This window comes from Bos indicus, chromosome 16, assembly GCF_029378745.1.
Source record: "Bos indicus isolate NIAB-ARS_2022 breed Sahiwal x Tharparkar chromosome 16, NIAB-ARS_B.indTharparkar_mat_pri_1.0, whole genome shotgun sequence".
Taxonomy (NCBI): domain Eukaryota; kingdom Metazoa; phylum Chordata; class Mammalia; order Artiodactyla; family Bovidae; genus Bos; species Bos indicus.
In genome coordinates, this window is record NC_091775.1 from 68255504 (window position 1) to 68279053 (window position 23550).

The 23550-nt window shown below is 37.6% G+C and overlaps 2 protein-coding genes across 6 annotated transcripts in view; one reads left to right on the forward strand and one right to left on the reverse strand.

The window, feature by feature from the left end:
• Window positions 1-12280, reverse strand: part of TPR (translocated promoter region, nuclear basket protein) — a 63901-nt gene extending 51621 nt beyond the window's left edge. The window contains exons 1-12 of the mRNA XM_019976211.2: window positions 12148-12280; window positions 11467-11775; window positions 9868-9972; window positions 6501-6574; window positions 4493-4589; window positions 3385-3488; window positions 2877-3041; window positions 2053-2145; window positions 1541-1621; window positions 1373-1460; window positions 499-639; window positions 71-162 (exon numbers count right to left, since the gene is read on the reverse strand). Coding sequence (XP_019831770.2) covers window positions 71-162; window positions 499-639; window positions 1373-1460; window positions 1541-1621; window positions 2053-2145; window positions 2877-3041; window positions 3385-3488; window positions 4493-4589; window positions 6501-6574; window positions 9868-9972; window positions 11467-11775; window positions 12148-12217 — 1419 coding nt within the window. The 5' untranslated portion in view covers window positions 12218-12280. The remainder of the gene's footprint in view (window positions 1-70; window positions 163-498; window positions 640-1372; window positions 1461-1540; window positions 1622-2052; window positions 2146-2876; window positions 3042-3384; window positions 3489-4492; window positions 4590-6500; window positions 6575-9867; window positions 9973-11466; window positions 11776-12147) is intronic.
• Window positions 12281-12359: 79 nt separating this feature from the next.
• Window positions 12360-23550, forward strand: part of ODR4 (odr-4 GPCR localization factor homolog) — a 109119-nt gene continuing 97928 nt past the window's right edge. For 2 of the 5 annotated variants that reach the window (XR_011560914.1, XM_070768578.1), the window contains exons 1-4: window positions 12364-12557; window positions 16097-16217; window positions 18796-18930; window positions 22502-22597. Coding sequence is in view for 3 of the 5 variants with exons in the window: in XM_070768578.1 (XP_070624679.1) it covers window positions 16119-16217; window positions 18796-18930; window positions 22502-22597 (330 nt within the window). In the remaining 2 variants the exon portion in view is untranslated. Of the gene's footprint in view, window positions 12558-16096; window positions 16218-18795; window positions 18931-22501; window positions 22598-23550 lie in introns of all 5 variants that reach the window. The other 3 variants (XR_011560915.1, XM_070768579.1, XM_070768580.1) reach the window with 3 other exon arrangements.

Sequence of the window (23550 nt, forward strand, 5' to 3'; positions counted from 1 at the left end):
GGGGGAGTAAGAGTCAGAGAGGTCTAAACGCTTTTTGCTGATGGAAAACAAGATTTGAGATCCTTCTTACCTCAGTTAACTTCATGCCAGGTTTCACTATCTTAGCTACAGCGGCCGCAGTAGGAGACATGGCTGCAAGCTCTTCTTCAGATAAGATGGCCCCTGTGCCAACACACAGAATCTAGTATACTTCTGGAAAATTTCAAACTAAAGCCACTAATATTTCTTACAGAACAAGCAAAAAGTGACACCTACTGTACATTATGCATAAATTCCTACAAAGACTTTAAAGTACGACAACAAATAATCATTTAACACAATTCTAAAAACCATGCAGTGTTAATAGTTAAAACTATTCCAGAAACTAACACACAGTCATGTGTGATCAAATGGTACTTACACCTGACAATAAGAACCACTATTAGTGACGTTAAGTGAGGACGACGTAGGAAAGTTCCAGTATTTCTAGCCTTTAGTAAGCCGTCTATTAACCCATACCTTTACGTTTTGTGGCAGAAAGCAGGTCATTTGCATTCTCTAATTCCTTCTCTAATTTCCTTATTTTCTCAAGCATTTCTTTTTCCATTCGATCTTTAGATTCTTCCACCTCTATGATATGTTCCTGAAATCCTTTACTGGCTAACAACATGATAAGAGACAGAATAACCAAAAACATAATTAAAATCTTTGAGTTTATAAAACAGAATAGTCATTATTTTTCCCTTCAACAGACAATATTAAATTCTACAGGTGCTGTGGTTGATAAGAGCTTGAAGCTCTTAATGTACTTATAATTCCTGAGGTGTGTGGCCTAGTGAATCTATTTCTTCTTTGCCATCTCTCTTATAAAAGTGGGAAACTAGGGGAACTCAAACTATAAAACAGTGGCTCTAAGTAACTCTTTGGCTTACTCTGATCTTAGATGTTTAGAACACAAGAAATAACTGGAAAAGATCATACATAAATAACTTACATTAAAAAAAAGCAAGTATAGAAGAAAACCAAAGACTTTAAAATACACTTTATAACTTAAAAAGTAATACTTACTTATGGATTAAGACAGTACCCAAACTATAAACCCGTATGTATTTATCAAAGTAAATGTTTCAAAAATGGAAGAAAAACTTCCTATTAGAAATCAGAACACATATAAGGCTATTAGATGCAAAAAACAGAAAAACATTAGCTACCTATGTTTTCAAATATACTATTTGCTGAAACAGAATTTAAAATTTGATCTAAGCATCTTTCTTATATATCAAATTTTGTCCCTAATTAAGTTAATCTGACCTCTAAATCTACACAAGGGTAAAGAAAACAGTACCTTCTATCTAAAAACAGGAACAATCTTCCCATAATTGAAAAGTCTTACCTTCTCCAGTTGACTTCAAAAGTCTGTGTAGCTGGTCCACTGCTCGGGTCAGTTCATTGCTCTTTGCCTCTGAATCATCAGCAGCACTCTAAAATTTAATCTTAAAAAAGTTACCCAACATCCATTAATGCAACATTAGGGCACAAAAATGTATGGTAAAGTATTTACCTTGTAAAGGTTAGAGAGTTTTATGTGAGCGTTTAATTCATTGTGGAATTTCTCTTCCATACTAGCTTGCTGTTCCTTGGCCTGAAAAAAAAACAAAACACCAAAAAACCAATTACAAGAGTCTCATTTGAACTGAATTCAGAATGCTTACCAAATGCCAAGATAAAAAATTCAGTTTCGAAAGTAGAGGTAAAGATTAAAACACCACTACAATTAAAATCAGTTGTCATGATAGTGATGAATTACCTTAAGGATAAAATGTTTGATATTTTTACCTTAAAGCAGAGTAGTTAAATGTCATTAAAATTAACCATATTTATTTTTAGATAGTACTTTAGGTGTGGTATACAACTGATTCTAGTGATTTTAGCCTAACTACAATATATAAAAGTGTTCTAGATACTTTATGGTGTTAGGAACAGTGCAAAACATGTAATCATTTAACAATTAACAGGTTCTGGAGTGTTACAATATTTTCGTAAAAGAGACATTTTTAAAGGGGTCAACTATACCTCTTTCAGTTTGGTCAACAGATCCTCTACATGCTTTTGAAGATTCTCATTTGATGCTTTCAGGCCATTCATCTGTTCTTCCATTCTAGAAACCTAGAAACAAAAATGCAGAGTTAGGTGGGGGGTGGGGGCGGTAGTGGATACTGTATTAACTGAAACTAATTTGATACAAAGTTTCACTGCCAAATAAAAGCTAAATAATCCCCACCTATCAAAAAAGCATTTTATAGGACGTCCCTGGTGGTCCAGTGGTTAACAATCCGCCAATGCAGGGGACACAGGTTTGATCCCTGGTGTAGAAGGACTCCATGTGGCTCCTAAGCCTACAGGCCACAACTACTGAGCTGACATTCTAGAGCCTGTGAGCTGCAAGCAGAGAGTGGCCCACACAAGTTGCAACTACAGAAAGCCTGCCTGCAACAATGAAAACCTTGCATTCCCCAAAATAAATAATTATTTAAAAAAAAAGCATTTTATATAAAATATGAATGCTTAAGAAAATGAAAAATAGCAGCTCACATAAGAACATGTTTGGATTTAGCTTACAGAATCTAACCACCACTTCTTAAACATGTATCTTAGGAAAGATACACTATAAGTCAGAAGACATTATCAAAATTCATCAAAGAATATCTTAAGTTCTTTATTTAAATGAAATTGGTTAATTTTTGAGGCCAATTGTTTATGTGTTATATCCTCCACATTTGAATCGCTAATCTTACAAAATATTTAATTTGGTATTCCACTAAATAAATTTTTATAAGTTGGCACACAAACATAAGTTGTAACCAACAACTTACATTTTGGTAAGTTTACTAACTTACCTCCTCCTTTTTGTTTTCAAGATTACATTTAAGCTCTAGAATTTCATTTCCTTTTTCTCTGCCGAGAGCCAGAAGTTCATCAGTTTTGGTTTTCAACTCTGTATTGAGCCAAGTATTCTGATTATGTAACAACTCCTTTTCTTGCTCCAAGCGCTTTTCTCGATACTAAGGAAATCGAGAAAAAAAGGTTTATAGGGAAAGATTAATGTATGGTTATTCAAAAGATTTTGTGTGTAGCTAAGGGACAAAAGCAGAGTTTTATTTTACAATAGAAATCACTATTTGCATGCATTCTTAACAGAAAACAGAACCAGATAAACACTATATGAAATTTAAATACCCCATAAACAAAATAGTTCAATCAAAATTATCTTAAAACTTAATCCCGATATTAAAAAAATATGGCTTTTAAGTACTTTATAGATAATTTGCCTATATTTAAATTATAATTTAGGTGAGTATAAAGCAAATGTTGTATTTTGTGCATTAGAAATTACTTGTTTCTCACCTTAACAGAAACATCAGAAGCTTGAAGTTCATCCAGTTTTAACTGAAGCTCACCCTTTGTTGCATTGCTTTCCTTAAGTTTTTCATTTAGACGTTTAAAATCCTCTAGAAAGGTCAGAAGAGAAAGGGAAAATGATTAATGCTCAGAGGAACCAAATATCAAAAATGCATCTCTAGGAATATAAACATCGAATATAAGTAGTTCTCAATTCTATTTTAACTTGCTTCTCCCATGCTTAATCACAAATTTAATTTTAAATGAAGCCAGATTCATGCATCCAACCAAATATGCAAATTATACTGGTTATTTTAAATGTAATATGTAAAGTTAAATATACAATATTACATTAATTTCCTCATATTAACCAAAAGTTTATTAAAAATTCACAAATTAGCCATTTCTTAAGTTAAAAAGCAAGTATATATATCAAAAATTTATACTCAAAACCAGCCAGGATATACATGTAATTTTTCTTATATTCCTTACATGCAGGTTTTTATGAGAAAACTTAATTTTACCTACCCACTAGTTGATCAAAAGTAACTTTTTTTCTGAGACTAGTTACTGAATTGACTATTATTGTATAGTAAAATAAATATTTATTCTTTCTTTGGCAGAAATAAAATTTCTCAAAACTCTTAGAAAAAGGACCCAAAGGGAACTGGATACCATTAAACTGCTTAAGAGTCACATTCATTTAAATACATCAACTATATTATATTCTATATTCTTGCTTCCTAATTCCTTTGGTCTGCCCTTTCAAATATGGGCTCTCCTTTTAGGTCCCTAAATTGTATGCTTGTGGACAGCAAGATGCCTGTACAAAATGAAGGTGTTCAGCCTCTACAACCAAACGTCTAAACAAGTTCCCAATTTCGATACTATAAACCATATCGTGGTACATAAACCTTGGCCCAAATTCTGAGATGTTTTTCATTTGTGTATTTGTCTGTAGCATTCTTTAAGTACTTAGAATGATCTGATACATTACTCTGAAATCTACTATGAGCTATGACGAACACCAGCCAATAGAAATGTACTGGGCATTAAATCTTAGCTCTATTAGAAGAGAAGAGTGAAGTTAGAAGTTAAAGCTAGTTCTTCATACCTGTTATATATTCAAGTTCTTGAGATAGTCTCTCATTGGTTCTAATTAAGTCTCTTTTCTCAGCTTCCAATTCTTCCTTCGTCCTTGTAAACTGGCTCTGTCACATAAAGGAATAAGCATAATATATTTAAATATGAAAATCAAATTGATCAATTATAAAGAAATGAACATGGAATTGGCATTTTAATTATCATTAGCTGTGGTTTAAATTTGCTTGATTTTCTTCCTCATGGCTTATACATCAAAATGTTTAAAAATTACCCATAATCTCAATACTTCTGTTCATATTCTAGATTTTTTAGATTACTTTTCCTAGATTCACAAAAATAATCTCTAACCTGGATGGGAGAGGAGTTTGGGGAAGAATGCTTACATGTGTATGTATGGCTGGATTCCTACACTATTTACCTGAAAATATCACAATACTGTTTCTTAATCGGCTATATTCCAAAACAAAATAAAAAGTTAAAAAAAAAATTTCCCATGTCACTTTCTAATTACTTGGAAGTGTCATATAATTATATAATTACTTCAACAGGCCTTCAAGGGAAACTTGATTTACATCTAATTTTTCTGTCATAAAATAAAACTGACGACTATCACTGTACCCTGGTTCAAATTATTTCTCAAGAAATAGGCCCAGAAATGGAATTACTTAAAACCCTTAATATATTTTGACAAATTACTCTGTAGCAAGACAATGGCAATTTATAGACTTTTAAGTCATAACTGCCTATCTCAAGCCCCTTATGCCAGAACTGAAGATTATGCTTTAAAAACCAACAGAGAAAAAAAGAAAAACCAATGTTAACATGGGGAAGTGAAAAATAATTATATCCTGTTACCCTATCTGCATTTTCCTGATTATGAGTGAAGCAGAATAACATATCATATTGTTACTGGCTATTTGTACAGAGTCCTATGTTTTTAAAAACTCCCTTGCCCATTTCCCCCCTTGAATGGTTTTCTTAAAATTTTAAAGTAGTCATGTATTAAAGATATATATATATAGTCATATTTTTAATGAGAAAATACTTTTTGGTGATTCTATTTGTTCTTTGTATGTAGAAAATTTTACATTTCTATTGAATCAAGTCTATCACTCTTTCCCACAATAAATACTTTCTGTATGTATTTCTTGAAATCAAAAGCAAATTTTTTAAAAACCAACGCCAAGAGTCTGAAGGTCTACCTGGTCAAAGAATCACCGAGTATGATCACTTTATTAAACAAACTGGCCTGCAATCCTTGTGATCACCATCAATCTGTTATTCTTAATCACTACTCTAAAGAAATGATTAATCAGTGTAGATTCACCCATATCCCCAATTGCACTGAAATACTTGAAATAATGACTGGGCAACAGTAAGCATTAAATAGGTAATTTCTAAAAGAATGGTAGGTAAGTAGGTGAGTAGGTAGATGGATATAGATGGATCTATGAACACCTGGGCTTCCCTGGTGGCTCAGATGGTAAAGAATCTGCCTGCAATGTGGGAGACCTGGGTTTAATCCCTGGGTTGGGAAGATCCCCTGGAGGAGGGCATGGCAACTCACTCCAGTATTCTTGCCTGGAGAATTCCCATGGACAGAGGAGCCTGGTGGGCTACAGTTCATGTGGTCACAAAGAGTAGGAGGCAATGGAGCGACTAGGCACATACAGCCTGAATGTCTACCCTACTTACAAATTTATGGCATTTTAGTTACAATGCAAAAAAAACCCCTTTTTAAAAATCATGACTTAAGAGCTACATAGCTAATAACAAATGTGTTTTTTTTTCATATCAAATACTCATATTTTCCAATAAGTAAAAAGAATGTCCAATTAATCATTACAACATAAAATCCCACTAAGAAATTTATGTATACACATTTTTGTTAGTAGCTTCTCCTAATTGAACATATTTCATCTTCCCATTGACTGAATGAACAATAAGCACAATTAGAACAGAAAAATTCCTCAAGTTTCATGTTCACAATCAGCTTTATTCACAGGAATAACTATTACCTGAATGGCAACACTGCGATCCTGAGCAACTTCAAGTTCCTTGTTTTTCTCGGTAAGTGCCTTCAATTGACTGTCTGGATAAAAGGAATTTTATGAATGTCACACACGTAAGCTTAAAATCTGCAATGACAGCTTTTATTCAACTGTCACCCATACACACTTTGAAATTAAGAAACTGAGTTTCAGAAAGGTTGAGTTGTATAACACTGCATTTCAAATTCTTAAGTACAACCCAAATTTACTGCATTTCTAGTACAACTTTTTAAATATGCTATCCTGTCTGCAAAATCATATTTGCAATCATTTTAGCCAACATTCTTAGGAGAAAGTATTTGCAATTACTCATTTCCTTATTTTTCAATGATGTCTTCTAAGTCAATCATAAAAAACGGAACTATATTTACAAATTTAAAAATTAAAATTTTTAATTTATTAAATTTATTAAAATTTTAAATTTTAATTAAATTAAACTTTTAAATTTAATAAATTAAAATTAAATTAAATTTATTAAAAATTAAATTAAAGACAAAAATCAAGAGACCAAATAATGTCTAAACCACATAAAGTGTGTACAGAGTACATCACAATAACAGATAATTGTAATTCAGCTGTTTATGGCCTTAAAAAGAGCTATACTTAATACTGAATTTTTAGTCCTAGGATGTCCACCTATAATGTATTACCTCCCCTTATAGTTTCTCTTTTAAATGTTATGTCAATAATTAGGAAGAATATACTTTCTGAAATTTTCTTCCACTAAAACACGTATTATGTACTAGTGATTTAATGAGCAATTATTACTATTTCCAAGTTAAACTGGCTTATTAAAAGAAAAAAAATTCTGCTAATTTAGTCTAGATTTTCTATATAGTTTTAATGCTATTTACAGCTTTCTAAACTTACAAATTCAGAATAACATTAAAAAAAAAAAAACTGTACACCCAGCAAAGTGTGTCTATCTAAATTTGTCCCCATCTTCTCCTCCCTCTCCCCTTTCCAGATTTCATATAAGCTGTGATCAGTCATTTTCTTGAAATTGTTTAGCACTACTGCTCTACAAACCTTTTATTTTTCATGCCAAGATAAAACAATGTATAGGTGATGAGTCACATGCAGCTACTCAATATTTATATTCTCATTACAAATGTATACATACCATCGTGTGTATACATCATGTTTTAATAATGAGATGTGCCAAAATTAGCCAAAAAAGAATTTCGACTCAAATATATAGCCAGTGGGCATGGACTCAGCTAAGAAGACTGATACTTCGCTTTTCTCTTATTAGCTTCTTGCATTCCCAATCAAATTAAAATCCAGCTGTATCTAGTAATAAATATTATGATGTCCCTACTCTCCAATCCCAAAGAAAGGCAATGCCAAAGAATGCTCAAACTACTGCACAATTGCACTCATCTCATATGCTAGTAAAGTAATGCTCAAAATTCTCCAAGCCAGGCTTCAGCAATACGTGAACTGTGAACTTCCTGATGTTTTTTGATGTTGTAAAGCTGGTTTTACAAAAGGCAGAGGAACCAGAGATCAAATTGCCAACATCCGCTGGATCATGGAAAAAGCAAGAGAGTTCCAGAAAAACATCTATTTCTGCTTTATTGACTACGCCAAAGCTTTTGACTGTGTGGATCACAATAAACTGTGGAAAATTTTGAAAGAGATGGGAATACCAGACCACCTGATCTGCCTCTTGAGAAATCTGTATGCAGGTCAGGAAGCCACAGTTAGAACGGGACATGGAACAACACACTGGTTCCAAATAGGAAAAGGAGTACGTCAAGGCTGTATATTATCACCCTGCTTATTTAACTTATATGCAGAGTACGTCATGAGAAACGCTGGACTGGAAGAAACACAAGCTGGAATCAAGATTGCCGGGAGAAATATCAATAACCTCAGATAAGCAGATGACACCACCCTTATGGCAGAAAGTGAAGAGGAACTAAAAAGCCTCTTGACGAAAGTGAAAGTGGAGAGTGAAAAAGTTGGCTTAAAGCTCAACATTCAGAAAACGAAGATCATGGCATCTGGTCCCATCACTTCATGACAAACAGATGGGGAAACAGTGGAAACAGTGGCTGACTTTATTTTTCTGGGCTCCAAAATCACTGCAGATGGTGACTGCAGCCATGAAATTAAGAGACGCTTAGTCCTTGGAAGGAAAGTTATGACCAACCTGGATAGCATATGCAAAAGCAGAGACATTACTTTGCCAACAAAGGTCCATTTAGTCAAGGCTATGGTTTTTCCTGTGGTCATGTATGGATGTGAGAGTTGGACTGTCAAGAAGGCTGAGTGCTGAAGAATTGATGCTTTTGAACTGTGGTGTTGGAGAAGACTCTTGAGAGTCCCTTGGACTGCAAGGAGATCCAACCAGTCCATTCTGAAGGAGATCAGCCCTGGGATTTCTTTGGAAGGAATGATGCTAAAGCTGAAACTCTAGTACTTTGGCCACCTCATGCGAAGAGTTGACTCATTGGAAAAGACTCTGATGCTGGGAGGGATTGGGGGCAGGAGGAGAAGGGGACGACAGAGGATGAGATGGCTGGATGGCATCACCGACTCGATGGACGTGAGTCTCAGTGAACTCTGGGAGTTTGTGATGGACAGGGAGGCCTGGTGTGCTGCGATTCACAGGGTCGCCAAGAGTCGGACACGACTGAGCAACTGAACTGAACTGAACTCTATAAAGATCTTCCTACGTTTGCTTTTTTTCTACTGCAAACAAAGCACATAAAACAGATCATCTTTCAGATCTTATGTATTTTCAGGACTTGCAGCAGCAGCAGCAGTGATGTAAGAAAACTTATGAAGAAAACTGGCTGCTCAGCTTTCAAGGAAATTACACCTTAAAGCAGAAATTACATCCTTAGATTTTTAAATATTTATAAAAATTATAATGAGAGTTAAAACAAATATTATAATGGAACTAATAGGCTTTAATTTTTCAACATAAAAATAACTAAGTCACTCTCTTTACTTTTTCAGTTGCTTAGTGCTTTAGCCTTTTCAAAATGCGTTGATACACACCTCACTTGACACATACAGCTGTTGGAAGTAGACAGACAAGGGGTCCTAGCCATTTTGTAAACAATAAACACTATCACGATTTATATGACAAAAGAGCTTTTAACAGCAGTCAGAACTAGAACCCACACCTCCTGACCAACAAGCCCTGTACTCTTTGAATGTCTTTACCGCTGAATGAAAAAAAAAATCCTAATATTACCATAAATTAAAATAAGGACAATCAATATTTTCATATACAGTAATTAAATATTTTCAAAGCGTCTAAAGGAGTAGCCGACCTCAATACCCCCAAAATATTAGAAAGACATAACTAAATACTTACTGAGCTTCTCTAGCTCAAGCCGCAAGCTTTGACACTCTCGGGTTTCATTCACAAGTCTCTCCTGACTGTGGGACAGTCTCTTCTCAATCTCAAAGTACTGTTGTTCTACAGATGATCAGAGGAAAAAAAGAAAAAATCAAACACACACATGTACAGTGTCAACATTGCTACTTATTCTTAATAACCTTGATTTTAAGATTTAGGACATAATATTGGAACCCACACTTTATATAAGAACGAATCTGAGTAAAGACAAATAGCCAGTACGGTAAAGGACTTCAATGCAACATTTCCAGCTGACTTATACGTATATGACAAAAGAAAATAAAGCCTGAATGGGGTTTTAACAAATAATTTTTATGTTTATTCCACAAGATTACAAAATTCCTCAAGGCTGGCAACATGTTTTATTTATCATGGTATTTCCCCCCCACATCAATTGACTTCTTAGCATAAAGCAAACTCTCCCCAAAATAATAATAATTAAATGGAAAAAAAATCATTTAGGTTAATAACTGATTTGTTTTAAAAAGGCTTGTATTAAAATAGCCAAAATAACACCTGAACATACAAAATTACTAAATTTATGTAAAAATATTTGTTAACTTTCCAAGGGAAGCAACTGATAACTTAAAAGTATCAGTCACATGGAAGACATTCAATGTTTATTTTGTAAATCAACAAATACAATGCAGTGTACTATATTCAGCGTTGGGATTCAGATAATTTTCAACATCAATTCTGCTTGACAATTACAACTGTTTCGGTTTTTTAAACGAAAACTCACTTAAGGAGTTTCAATCCACTTAGCAAAACCAGTTACAATCCCCACCCCAACCTACCCCCAAAAAACTGGTAAACCAAGACACACAAACGGTTTAATTTTCAACATCAATTCTGTATCGCCATATTACCACTGGTAATTACTATGATCTTAACCTTTTTTAGACGTTGTTCAAGTCACTATGCCAGGAACTTTCTTATGTGTGGGTTTACTACAGGTATTTGTAAACAGACCTTAATATATTTTCTATCAAACTTCAATTTTTAGAGAGAAGTAAGATACATTAAACATACTGCACGTCTACTGTGCTTCCAGCGCTGTCTCAGGCACCTACTCGTTTTTTGTACATTTAGTTCATCACCGGACCAAAGCGACAGTCAGAACAAATGCAGGAAGTTATCAATTAGACACAGGCCTCTGAACATAGACTACTAGAAAACAGCAAAAACTACTTTCATTTAACGTGCAACATAAAGACAGGCTTAGAAGAGTCAAGAGTCGCACACTCTCAGAGACGAGTAAATAGACTCCAATCACCACGGTGGGTTTGCTGGACATCGTTCGTCAGGTTTTCCTAAATGCGACCACTCTAATTACAAACAAAAGGAAAGTCCACGTAGAGTCAGGTTTTAAAAACAAAAAAGCTCTTTCGTATCAAACCGGGAGGGCGTGTAGTTGAGAGAAGGCCTACGGTGCCCACTGAGGAGAAGCGATGCTACCAGGGAAGCTGTGGGCACAGCGAGCTTGCAAGGGAAGACCAGCATCCGCTGTGGAGTCGGGCCCAGAAACAAGGGCGGGAAGAGCGCCGCACTTACCGCTCTCCACCTTAAATTTCTCATGCCGCCCCTTCAGGCCGTCGATCTCGGACTGCTGGTCAGCAAGGAACTTCTCAAGTTTGTTCTGGACGGACTTAGGCAGCTTGTTCAGCTCCGTGCGCTCCAGGACCTGCTGCAACACTGCCGCCATGTCGACTGGGCCGGGGACCGCGGCGGCAGCGGTCGACGCGGCAGAAACGTCAAAGAAAGGCGAAGACACAGAGGACCCAGAGGTCCGGGCGGCCGCCTCGACCTCCTCACTCGGTAGCTCGCGCGCGCCCGCCCGCCGGAGACTCCCGCGGCGGGACCCTGGGAAATAGAACTCTGTGTTAGCCGCGGCACTAGACGCGCCCAGCGCCCGCGCTCGCAGTGCGCGCGCAGCCGCCGGAAGCTGTGCACCCTGGGAATCCGAGTTCAGAGGTAGCCTCTGACCCTGTCTTGCGGGCCGCTATCCGGCTTCCTCTCACCCGCCTCTCCGCCCAGCTTCAAGCCGCGCAGGCTTCTGGGAAACGTAGTTTTTTCCAATCCCTTCCGTCAGTCCTATTCCGCACCACCCATTCCGCTTCCTTCTTTCACCCCCGGCCCCCGACTCTCGCCTGCGCGTGGACCACTCCTCCGCGAGGTGGCGCCACATCGTACTCGTTAACCCACGTTCCTCCCCGAAGAGCAAGGCAACCTTACCGTCAAAGCTTCGGGATGTCATGGGTCGTCCTCTTTGGCGGTTTCTAGACACTGAGCCACTAGAGGGCATCGGTCTTGGCAGGGCCGGACAGCAGGCGCTGGGCCACTGCCACGCTCTCAATGGCGCCCAGAAGGGGGCGGGGTGGCGACCGCAGTAGCTTTGGCTGAGATGCTGCGGTAAAAGCTTGGGGGGGGGGGGGGGGCAGCTTGCGTCATCAATCCGCGCCACCTGACTCCAGAGACCCCGGGTTTCGGGAAGTCCGTCGCTTTCTGATGAATTCACTGACTGTGGAATTGGGACCGGACGGGCATCTGGTTCCTGGAGACTTATACTTACACGTTCACCCCCTCCTCAGGTGGTCTGACAGTCCGTCAGATTTGTCTGCCACGTGTGCATAGTCTGAGTACAGGTGAGTCAGCTTGAGGGTGGAATTCATGTGTGTGTGTGTAATGTGTGCACTCGGACACAGAGCTGCCTTTTCAAGGAGGAAAAGAAAGGGACAGATTATAGGAAACATATGGACCGACACTCCTACACAACACAGATCCAGTTTTGAGACTTGTCTTACTTAGGTGCTTTTGTTTGTTTTCGGTGGCAGGGGTGGGTAACAGTGATTTAGCAGAAATGTAAGGAGTTCCGTTTAATCTCCAGGAAAAAACCAAGTGGAGTTTGCGTGTCGCTTTTATTTGTATGTTTTAAGGTAACGTTGCGGAAAATGTTGCCTTGTGTCTATATTGTTAAATTGAAAAACTATCGGAACAGAAATTTTTAAACACATTCTTAAAAACCATCCTGACAGCGTAACAGAATTTCCAGATTGTAATTCGATGGCTTCTAAGCTGAATCTGGGAATTGTTGCATGTTCGATTATTCTTGAAAAGAATTTGCTAAATTCTTTACTGAAAATGAAGCATTCCTAATGTAGTCCTCCCACCTTTGAAAATACCAGAAAGGAGCTTCATTCGGACTTCTTTCCCCTCAAATATTGTGTGTGTGTTAGTCACTCAGTCGTGTCTGACTCTTTGTGACCCAATGAACTGTAGCCCACCAGGCTCCTCTGTCCATGGAATTCTCCAGGCAATAATACTGGAGTGGGTTGCCATTTCCTCTTTCAGGGGATATACCCGACCCAGGGATCGAACCCTGGTCTCCTGCATTGCCGGCAGACTCTTTACTATCTGAGCCACCAAGGAAACCTTAAAATATTCTATATAAGCACTTTAAATAAGGTTACTGGTATGTGCAGTACTGTATTATGTCTTGCAAATGTGCTCAGTTGCTAAGTCATGTCAGACTCCTTGCCACCCCAGGGACTGTAGCCCAGTAGGCATCTCTGTCCATGGAATTCTCCAGGCAGTACTGGAGTGGGTTGCCATTTCCTTCTCCAGGGGATCTTTCTGACCCAGGGATGGAACCCACAACTCCTGCTTGGCAGGCAGATTCTTTATCGCTGAGTTATCTGGGAAGCCCGTATTATGTCCTGGGCCCACAATATCATCATTATTGATCTACTATTTGGAAAACACAGATGTTCTATACTTGGACTTACAGGATTCTAAAATTCGGTTTTCAGATCTGCTATGATCTAAATTCTTTATTTTGAAGACTAGCAAACTAGACTCCAGGAAAGTTGAGTGGTTTCAATCCAATTTTTAACAACTTCCAAAGCTTCTGCTGATATGCAGCATTTCAGGAAAAATTGAACTGTGTAAGAGAAGATCTGCATTTTTAGTATTACCCTTTAGTCTAATATGATTGGTTACATTTTAAATGTTTAAAGGAGCACGAAAAGAAAAAAAAAAAAATCCAGCAGTCAACTAGATTTCATAACCCAAAGATTCTCATCTTCCTATTGCATTCAGTTTCTTACATATTAACATGGCTAGTATATGACACTAGAAAAAGAAAGATTAGAAAGTTACATATCATAACCTTGGAGTGACTACCATTGTTATTTCTTGTAAGAATTAAGAATTATTTAGGGCAGAAGGAAAGGAGTAGAATAGCATGAGAAGTAGAAGAGAGTTTGATATGCAGAATTGCATACCTTAAGGTGCTAAAAGTGGAAAGCCCTTAACTTTATAGAGGCACTGATGATAGACAGTTCTAGACTTAGCAAATATATGTGCAAATCTGAGAGCTAGGAAGAAATTTAATGCATTTTGAGATAATACCGAAAAAAAAAAAAAATAGATGATCTAATAGGCCAGAACCAATTCTCTGGGCTTTAGTTTTAGAATAATGCAAAATCACTGTGACTGGCAGTTTATTTTAGTGGTGTTAGTTAAGACACCCCAGCACATCTAGAATTGCCTGGGCTTTGTTGCCCTGAATAAGATTGGAATTTCTTTGCAGGTAATGACTATTACCTATATTCAGAATGCTGCTACTGTGTTTCTTCAGAGTCTCTATGGCTCTTTTTAGGTTTTTGGAATCATGTCTTTATTTTTTTTTTTCTATGTACGTGTGTGTGTGTGTGTGTGTGTGTGTGTGTGAAATGTCACCATATGTTAAATACTTAGAACAATGCTTTATACGAGTGAAAGCTCTGCATGTTTTTGTTATTATTACATTGCTTTTGTTTACTTCCATCATTCTAGTTGTACTCTGAATCACTCAAGGCCAGAGGCCAAGTATTATTCATCTTTGTGCCATCCCACTTTAGCACAGTTTTTAGGACATAGTAGGTCTCCATAGTGTGCTTCTTGAATGCATAAATTTGATTCTCCTTAGAGCTTAATATTCAGAAAATGAAGATGGCATCTGATCCCATCACTTCATGGGAAATAGATGGGGAAACAGTGGAAACAGTGGCAGACTTTATTTTTTTGGGCTCCAAAATCACTGGTGACTGCAGCCATGAAATTAAGAGACACTTACTCCTTGGAAGGAAAGTTATGATCAACCTAGATAGCATATTCAAAAGCAGGGACGTTACTTTGCCAACAAAGGTCCATCTAGTCAAGGCTATGGTTTTTCAAGTGGTCATGTATGGATGCGAGAGTTGGACTGTGAAGAAAGCTGAGCGCCGAAGAATTGATGCTTTTGAATTGTGGTGTTGGAGAAGACTCTTGAGAGTTCCTTGGACTGCAAGGAGATCCAACCAGTCCATTCTAAAGGAGATCAGCCCTGGGTGTTCTTTGGAAGGAATGATGCTAAAGCTGAAACTCCAGTACTTTGGCCACCTCATGTGAAAAGTTGACTCATTGGAAAAGACTCTGATGCTGGGAGGGATTGGGGGCAGGAGGAGAAGGGGACGACAGAGGATGAGATGGTGGGATGGCATCACTGACTCGATGGACGTGAGTCTGAGTGAACTCCGGGAGTTTGTGATGGACAGGGAGGCCTGGCGTGCTGCGATTCATGGGGTTGCAAGGAGTCGGACATGACTGAGCGACTGAACTGAACTGAACCTCTCATTGAGCACCTCAGAAATTATCATCTTTTTTATTTTAGAAACGAGCACAGAGAGGCTCTGCAGTAAATTACCAAAGGTGATACAACCAAGGAATGGTCGATTTCAGTAAGAAATCTGGTGTGTGGCTCACTAGCTTAGTGTTCTCTTTATCTGTGATATGTGACTGATAGTCGCTCAGTTGTGTCTGACTCTTTGCGACCCCATGGACTATAGCCCACAAGGCTTTTCTGTCCATGGAATTCTTCAGGCAAGAATACTGGAGCGGGTTGCCATTTCCTTTTCCATATCTTCTGAGATATGGGACTAGGCTTATTGCTTATGTCAACTGTAGTTGATTGGGAGTCATTTCCTGCAACTCTCTATTGAGAATTACAATTTGGAAGAAAGAATGTTCTATTGAGTAAGCAGTCACTGCAAGATTTGGGATATTGTCAGGTTAGTACAGTTTCTCTATACTATCCCCATGAGAAAAGCCATTGCAAATTCTGGTTTTTGCCTAAACATGCTGTATATTTTTTCTTGTAATTTAGGAAGTTGAATTAGTTCTTAATAATGGGAAGAACCTACATTGTAGAAGAGACTGTTGGCCAGTATCTTTCAAACATCAATCTGCAGGGAAAAGCTTTTGTCTCTGGTCTTTTAATAGGACAGGTATGTATCTTTTCTTGTGCGTTTATTGATGAAACTAATTTGTTTAAAGTTAAAGTATTCTATTTAATAGTTAAACCCAACTTAGGTGATGGAGGGATGGAATGAAGAAGAAGAATGTAACCCAGGTTTGCCCAAGTCAGAACACGTTCCCTTTTGATAATGTAAAAGTAACCTATAAGGTAAAAACTCCAAAATTAGAATTTTACTGACCAGATTATTCACATTTCATTGTCTTTTCAAAGTGATTTTTACTCCCCTCTAATCTTTAATCCCAGGTTGTCAAATTCTTTACAAAGTAGCTTTTGACAGTTTTGAGTTTGTCTCATCTCAGACCTGTAACAAATAAAGGTAACATATTTTATTACATACCATGGTACTCGTTTACTGAAGGTTTGTTTTTTTTTTTTAATATTGGTTCACTGGAGAGGGAGGGACAGAGACTGGGAGAAATTTGGAAATTAGATTTTATTTCCCTCTTAGAGTTAAGTTTAAAAAGCAATGCAAAATGGAACAACTGTTTGGAGAATTACTTTAAAAAGCATGAGCACCCACTGACTTTTTATAATTGATGGGAAGGTGTGTTAATCAGCAGGGAGGACTGTCAGCAGTACACAGCAGTGAACGGACGAGAGTCACGCAGGCGCACCGGCTGCTTCTATCTTCACTCTATTTGGGGAGAGTGTACTATGTTCCAAGGATTGATTTTGAGGCCTAATAACAAATAAAAGTCCGTCGGGACGGGTTTCCTCCTGGGTATTTTAGCATGATGCTGTAGAACATTCAAGTTGCATAATTAGCGCTCCTTGTTCTGCTACTGTGCACATTCCTAAGCTACTTTCTCTTATAATTGGATGTCCTGTGTTGTCTACTTAGAAAGAATGCACTCTGCAGGGGATCTGTGTGCTCATACCCCTCCATGGTATTCTCGTTTTCAACATCATTCTGAATGTGCTTAGTTAGTGTTAGTGTAGCCCTGAGAGACAGGTACATTCGAAGAGTTTTCACAAACCTGATTTCTCATAAGACAGGGCAGACCCAGGTCCTGCCGCCTCATGAGGCTTCTCACCAGCCGGCCAGATGGCCTCTCTGGCAGGGCTTTTAGATTCAGGTTACTTAACATCTATTACGGGATTCTTTTTGTTAGAAACCTTTTATTTAAGGATCTTTACTTCCCTTTATTTTAAAAACTGAAGGGAAGAAAAGTCTTAGAGAAAGATGTAATCAGTAAAGGCAAAAGGTCAGGGAGAAGTACCTTTTTTCAGACTTCCCGTACTGCACGTAGCCCGTTTCTCAGCACAACCGCCGTCTCACGTGTGAGTCTCCCACAGTTTAGGAGAGTTCCACTCCCTCTTCATGCTGCCTTCTCATTCCTGCCAGCATTCTTGCTGCTGCTTTCTCTTTTTTCCAGGTTCATCACTATCCCCTCCTTCCCCTCGAGCTTTCAGGCTTGCCTGTTTCCTATTCTCAGAGTCAGTTTCTTTTTCTTTTCAAAATCATAGATTTTATGAAAGCAAAGAGTTTTCTTAATCAGTGCCTACCTGTTCCCAGTGTTCATTTCAGTGTAACATTCTGGAAATAACTTTTATTGAAATAATTTCTCTTCATTTTTTTTTGTTCTGTTCCAGGATGACACTAACGATTAGGATTTCAGGTCATGAGGATAACATCATGCTACCTTGTACTTTTACTCTGTAGGAGATTTTCACTATAATGAGTCTGAGCTAGTAAATTTTCCCCAATTTTATCTTCAGGTTTCCCACTTTTGGTTAGCATTTAATTGCTGTTAAAACTGAGGAACATCCATCTAATATAACACTTCGGTTATCTGTCCTACACCCACTTGGTTTTTCTGTGGACCATATGAGCAAGTTCCCCACTACCATTGTTTCAGTGAAAGTAAGATGCACAAGGTCATTTCTTGCTTTATTTTCCAGGGATTTTATATTTGTTGAATTATCTCATCTGTTGAGATTACTTAGAAAATAAATAAAATAACTAGAAAATTGACCAAGCATGTCATCTTTTAGTGTATGTGCTGTTTATGGGCCTGCCTTGGTGGTCCAGTGGTTAAGAATCCGCCTGCCAATGCAAGGGGCAGGGGTTTGATCCCTGGTCCCGGAAGATCGCACATGTCACAGAGCAACTAAACCTGTGTGCCATGACTGCTGAGCCTCTGCTCTGGAGCTCGTGCTACACAGTGAGAGAAGCCTGTGCATGTAGCTAGAGAAAGCCCACGCGCAGCAGAGAAGACCCAACGCAGCCAGAAATATATAAATACGTTTTTAAGATGCAGTTCTTTCGGTCATCTAGTAAACCATTTTAAAGGCCCACTGCATGATGCATATTCATGATGCCAAATGAATAAGGAGCTGGTATTAAATAGATTGAAAGATAACACGTGAGGGAAATATTGTAGGGCTGTCCATCAACATTGGTTTCCCTGTAGATTCATTCCATTATAATACAGGTATTGACAATTTAAGCTGCTATGAATATTGCTCAGTTTTTGCATATCATGAAGGCTTTGCATTCCTCGGTGACATTTCCCTCTAGTAAGCTTTTCTAATTTGTTTTCAAGTGTTCCTCACAAAAGGATTATGTGATTCTTGCCACAAGAACACCACCCAAAGAAGAACAGAATGAGAGCCCCACACATTCCAAAGCCAAATTGGATAACTTGGATGAAGAGTGGGCCACAGAACACGCCCACCAGGTCATCATGTTTGTCTCTTTATATAGTTAAATTTGTGTTTGCTAACAAAATAAAAATACTTTATTCTCAGGTTACTAGACTAGGATTTCCGAGTACTCATAGGTTTTCAAAACTTGAGTAGTATATAAAAAATTAGGAGAATTTTCTGCTGTGTTTCATTCATGATTATATTTTTTTGTTGTTGATTACTTGTATCTAGTTTTTAAAAAAGCATTTTCTTACTTGGAGTTAAGTAATTCACCCAAGATTAGTGTAACAGGTCGTGAAACTGGGATTTGAACCCAGGCAGCATGACTTGAAAACCTTTGATCTCATTATGCTATGCTTTTCCATTGTTGACTTTTACCTGTTGTGTTTTTTAATTTAGCTTATTTCCAATTTTTCTATACTTTAAAATAATACTAGTTATTGATAATATTGTTGCTGGTCAGATTGTTTTAAAGACTTAAGCTAGGTACTGAGAAAGTAAAATGATGGTTAAAAATTTTTTTAACATCCTTAGAATTTATATTTTAACCAAAGTGAAAAACATTATTACCAAATGAGATTAAATAGAACAGTACTATAGGAGTATAGAGTGGGGGATGATCAAATATCTATAAGTGGTTGGATTCAAACAGCTTCACAGAAGACTCTGAACTTTAAAGATGAATAGGACTTTGCTGGAAGAAGTCACGGAGGACACTGAATGCACAAAGGTGTGGATAAGTGACCCAAAGGCATGAAATTTAAAGGTGTGTTAGAATAGCAGGCAACTGGGTATAATTGAAGCATGGTGTGTATTAAAGAGGGTGTTTAGGCTTAAGACTGTATGGGGTCAGTTTATGGATGGTTTGAAGTGTCAGTCATCCTGGGAAGGGAGGAGTTCATTTGGGAGCCTGTCGCTCTGTGGTAGACTTTGAGAGCTCCCTATTTGGAGGATTGATCTGCCAATAATTGAGATAGTAATTTCAGTGCCTTGGTACAGTGTAAATGGAGAGTAGGGAGACTGGAAAGAGCAGAAAACTTACTTATAGTAATAGTTCAAGAAAAGATGACGTTGTCTAGTGACTAGACCCTTCAGCTTCATGAGGACAGGGGTCATGTCTCTTGTTTATGGCCGTATCCTTAGTGTCAAGTGTAGTGTTCCCGTGGTTTATGATGAGAACACCAGAATAAAGGATAAGTGAATGGATGAATCAACAAACTGAAGCAGAGGGCTGAACTTCATTGCCAAAACATTTCAGAGAAAGAGCTAGTGTTAAGATGGTTTAGTGACCAACTAGACTGGCAGTAAAGAGATTGTGAGAGTAGGAGAAGGTTACGGAGACTTTTTTCCAGGGTGTCCAGGAAAGTGGTGTTGCCATTACACAAAGAAGAAACAGATTTGGGGTGGGAGAAGGAAACGAATAAATTCACTTAAAAGTGAATTGGATTATATCATCCAATGAACAGTGTTAAAGTAAGGTAAAAGTAGAATTAGTTCCTTCTCCATTTAGCTTTAAATCTTCAAACACACATACTTGTTTATCTGCATTTATTTTGGGATGTAGTATTTAGGTTTTTTAAAAAAAATCCATTAAAAATTTAATATGATCTTCTAATGAAATATTAAATATTTACTGGATTAAAAAATCTATATGCATCTATACAAACATAAAATTTATAGGGCAAAGTATATAGCTTTATTGCCTCTAGAAAGAAATGGTTAATTTTATTTATTTATGATTTTGAAAAGATATGCAGGCTCCCCATTCTAAATATGAAAATTTCGTTGCTTTTGTAGGTCAAGTTTGTGTCTCTATAGTATTTAGAATTTATGAAATCAGATGGAGGTATCAGCAAACATGTGCTGTGTGCTTCGTTGTCAGTAATGTCTGATTCTCGGCAACCCCATGGACTGTATAGCCCGCCAGGTTCCTCTCTCCATGGAACTCTCCAGGCAAGAATGCTGGAGTGCGTTGCCATGCCCTCCTCCAGGGGATCTTCCCCACCCAGGGATCAAACCCAGCTCTCCCACATCAGCAGACATAATACAAATATATTAGGAGTTAGATTATGGTATCTAATTTTCTGAAAACTTTGCGTATACATTAAGTACATAAAAGATAACCAGAGCACTCTGATCTTTTGAGTATAGCTGGTAGAAAGCAATACCTGTGACATGAGGAACTAGCCACAGTCATATGGAAGGAAAATTAGATATTATAAAGGACAAACTGGTAGTATGTGTCAAAATCCTGAAAAATAATGTATAACTTTTTAGCCTGGTTATCCACTTCAAGAGATTTATTATAAGCAGATAATCCTGTGGACACAGAAACTTGCTAGGATTTTTAACCATTTATTATTTAAGAGTACGGAAAAGCTCTAAATAATATAAAAACCCAATATCAATAAGATTTTTAAAATTGAGATTTAAAATTTAAATTTTAAAATTTAAGATTTAAATTTAAAATTTAGATTTGTAAATCTAAACAATAGGAAACAGTGGATTTTCAAATTGCACTCCCTCTCTTCAAATCCCAGACTCTGCTGGATATTATAGGAATACAGAGGTAGTTGACAGTTAAGTTCTTCTAATAAGGAGCTCCCAGATCAACCAGTAAGGAAACACATAACCACAGCACAGGTTCATGTGATAAGCTCCATGGGAAAACTGTAGTGAAATCCTGTATGAGTTTGAAGATCAAAGGATCGAGGAAGATAGCTTCCTCAAGCTGACTTTGAGGTGTTCAGTAGAGTTCCAACATGTAGATATACAAGAGAACATCCTTCCAGGCTGAGTGCAAGATATAGAGTTAGAAAACCTGGCCATATGTGAGGAGAACAGTGAGAAGTTTGTGATTAACACTTGAATATTTCATGGGAAGTAGTGTCAGATGAGACTCTGCATATCAAATCCATCAGATTTTAGAGAGTGTAATACCAGCCTAAGATAAAATTTGTTTATTTAGCTGATAGTGGAAGTCACTGAAAAATTTAGTAGAGATTTCTGTCTTTGATCTTATAAGAAAGAAGTTTGCTTATTGCTGTAACTAATGCTATCCTATGCTAAGTCACTTCAGTCATGTTCGACTCTGTGCAACCCCATAGACGGCAGCCCACCAGGCTCCCCTGTCCCTGGGATTCTCCAGGCAAGAACACTGGAGTGGGCTGCCATTTCCTTCTCCAATGCATGAAAGTGAAAAGTAAGAGTGAAGTTGCTCAGTCGTGTCCGACTCTTAGCGACCTCACGGACTGCAGCCTACCAGGCTCCTCCGTCCATGGGATTTTCCAGGCCAGAGTACTGGAGTGAGGTGCCATTGCCTTCTCCAGCTGTAACTAAAGGGTGCCATTATGAAATGGTTTTGTTTATTAAGTAGTTTTAAGGTAGAAAGTTAAGAATACTCTAGGAAGATTGACACCCCATTCATCTTGGTTATCATCCATTTCTCAATATTTTAACCTTTTTTTCAAAGCCCTCACCTCAATGCTGTGCATATAGTTGGTACTAGGTAGGCATTTACTGATCTAATATTTAGCTTCTCAAACACAGGTTGCATAAAATGTCAAATGCTTTTGTTAGCTAATGCTGTATTTCTGTTTTTAGGTATCCAGGATGCTACCAGGGGGACTTTTAGTTCTTGGAGTATTTATTATTACAGCTTTAGAAATGGGAAGTGAATTTCAAAATACCCTGCGTAGAGTAAGTCTGAAATATCAAAAATTCTTCAAGTTACATCTTAATTGCTTGTATATGTTTACAGTGATCCTAGGCACATTTAGATTAATTCTCTATGATGGGATTATGTTAAAACAGGCTTTTCCACCCAATCATGGCTCCTGACAAAATTGCTTAGTATCTTGAGTGTAATATATGTCAATATATATTTTCAATCAAAGCTATATATTCCTTATTTTAAAATTAATTTTTTACTATTGTGAAACAAGTTATAGAGGGTTAACAATTTTTATTGTGCAATAACAGTATTCTGCTAGAACTCCCATTTAGCTCCAAGTGATTGCCTTAATGTGAAATTAATGTTTTGTAATTCTTCATCTCTTCAGTTCTCTTAGGATCCTGAGAATAAGACATAAAGTAACGGCAGTCAGATACTTATTCTTTATTTCTGGACAGAGTATCTATCACAAATCACTTACTTTTTGTTTAATTCCGATGTCAGTCAATTGGGTGACATAGTTTACCAGTAAATATAAGGGTCCACAAACTGTTTCCCCTTAAGCCCAAACCTGAAGCAAGCTCTGGACAGCCAGCTTGCATCTCTTTTAGTAATCAAGATCCAGATAAGGGGACTTCCCTGAGGTCCAGTGGTTAAGAGTCCGCTTTGCAATGCAGAGGATGCAAGTTTGATACCTGATTGGGCAACTAAGATCCCATGGCTGCAAAGACCCAAAGCAACCAAATAAATATTTTTTAAAAATCCAGATAAGCCTTCACAAATTTATTTTCCACCCCAAGAAAGAAGGGGACCTCATTATCTTGAGAAGTGCAAAACCCACCAGAATCCCCAAAACCCTTTCTCTAGTAAAAAGCATACGGCTCAGAATCCAGATGCTACAGATTCTTCCAGTTTTGTAACTTTCTCTCCCATCAAATATCCCACCTTCAAACCTTTGATATTTGTACCTATGGGAGTA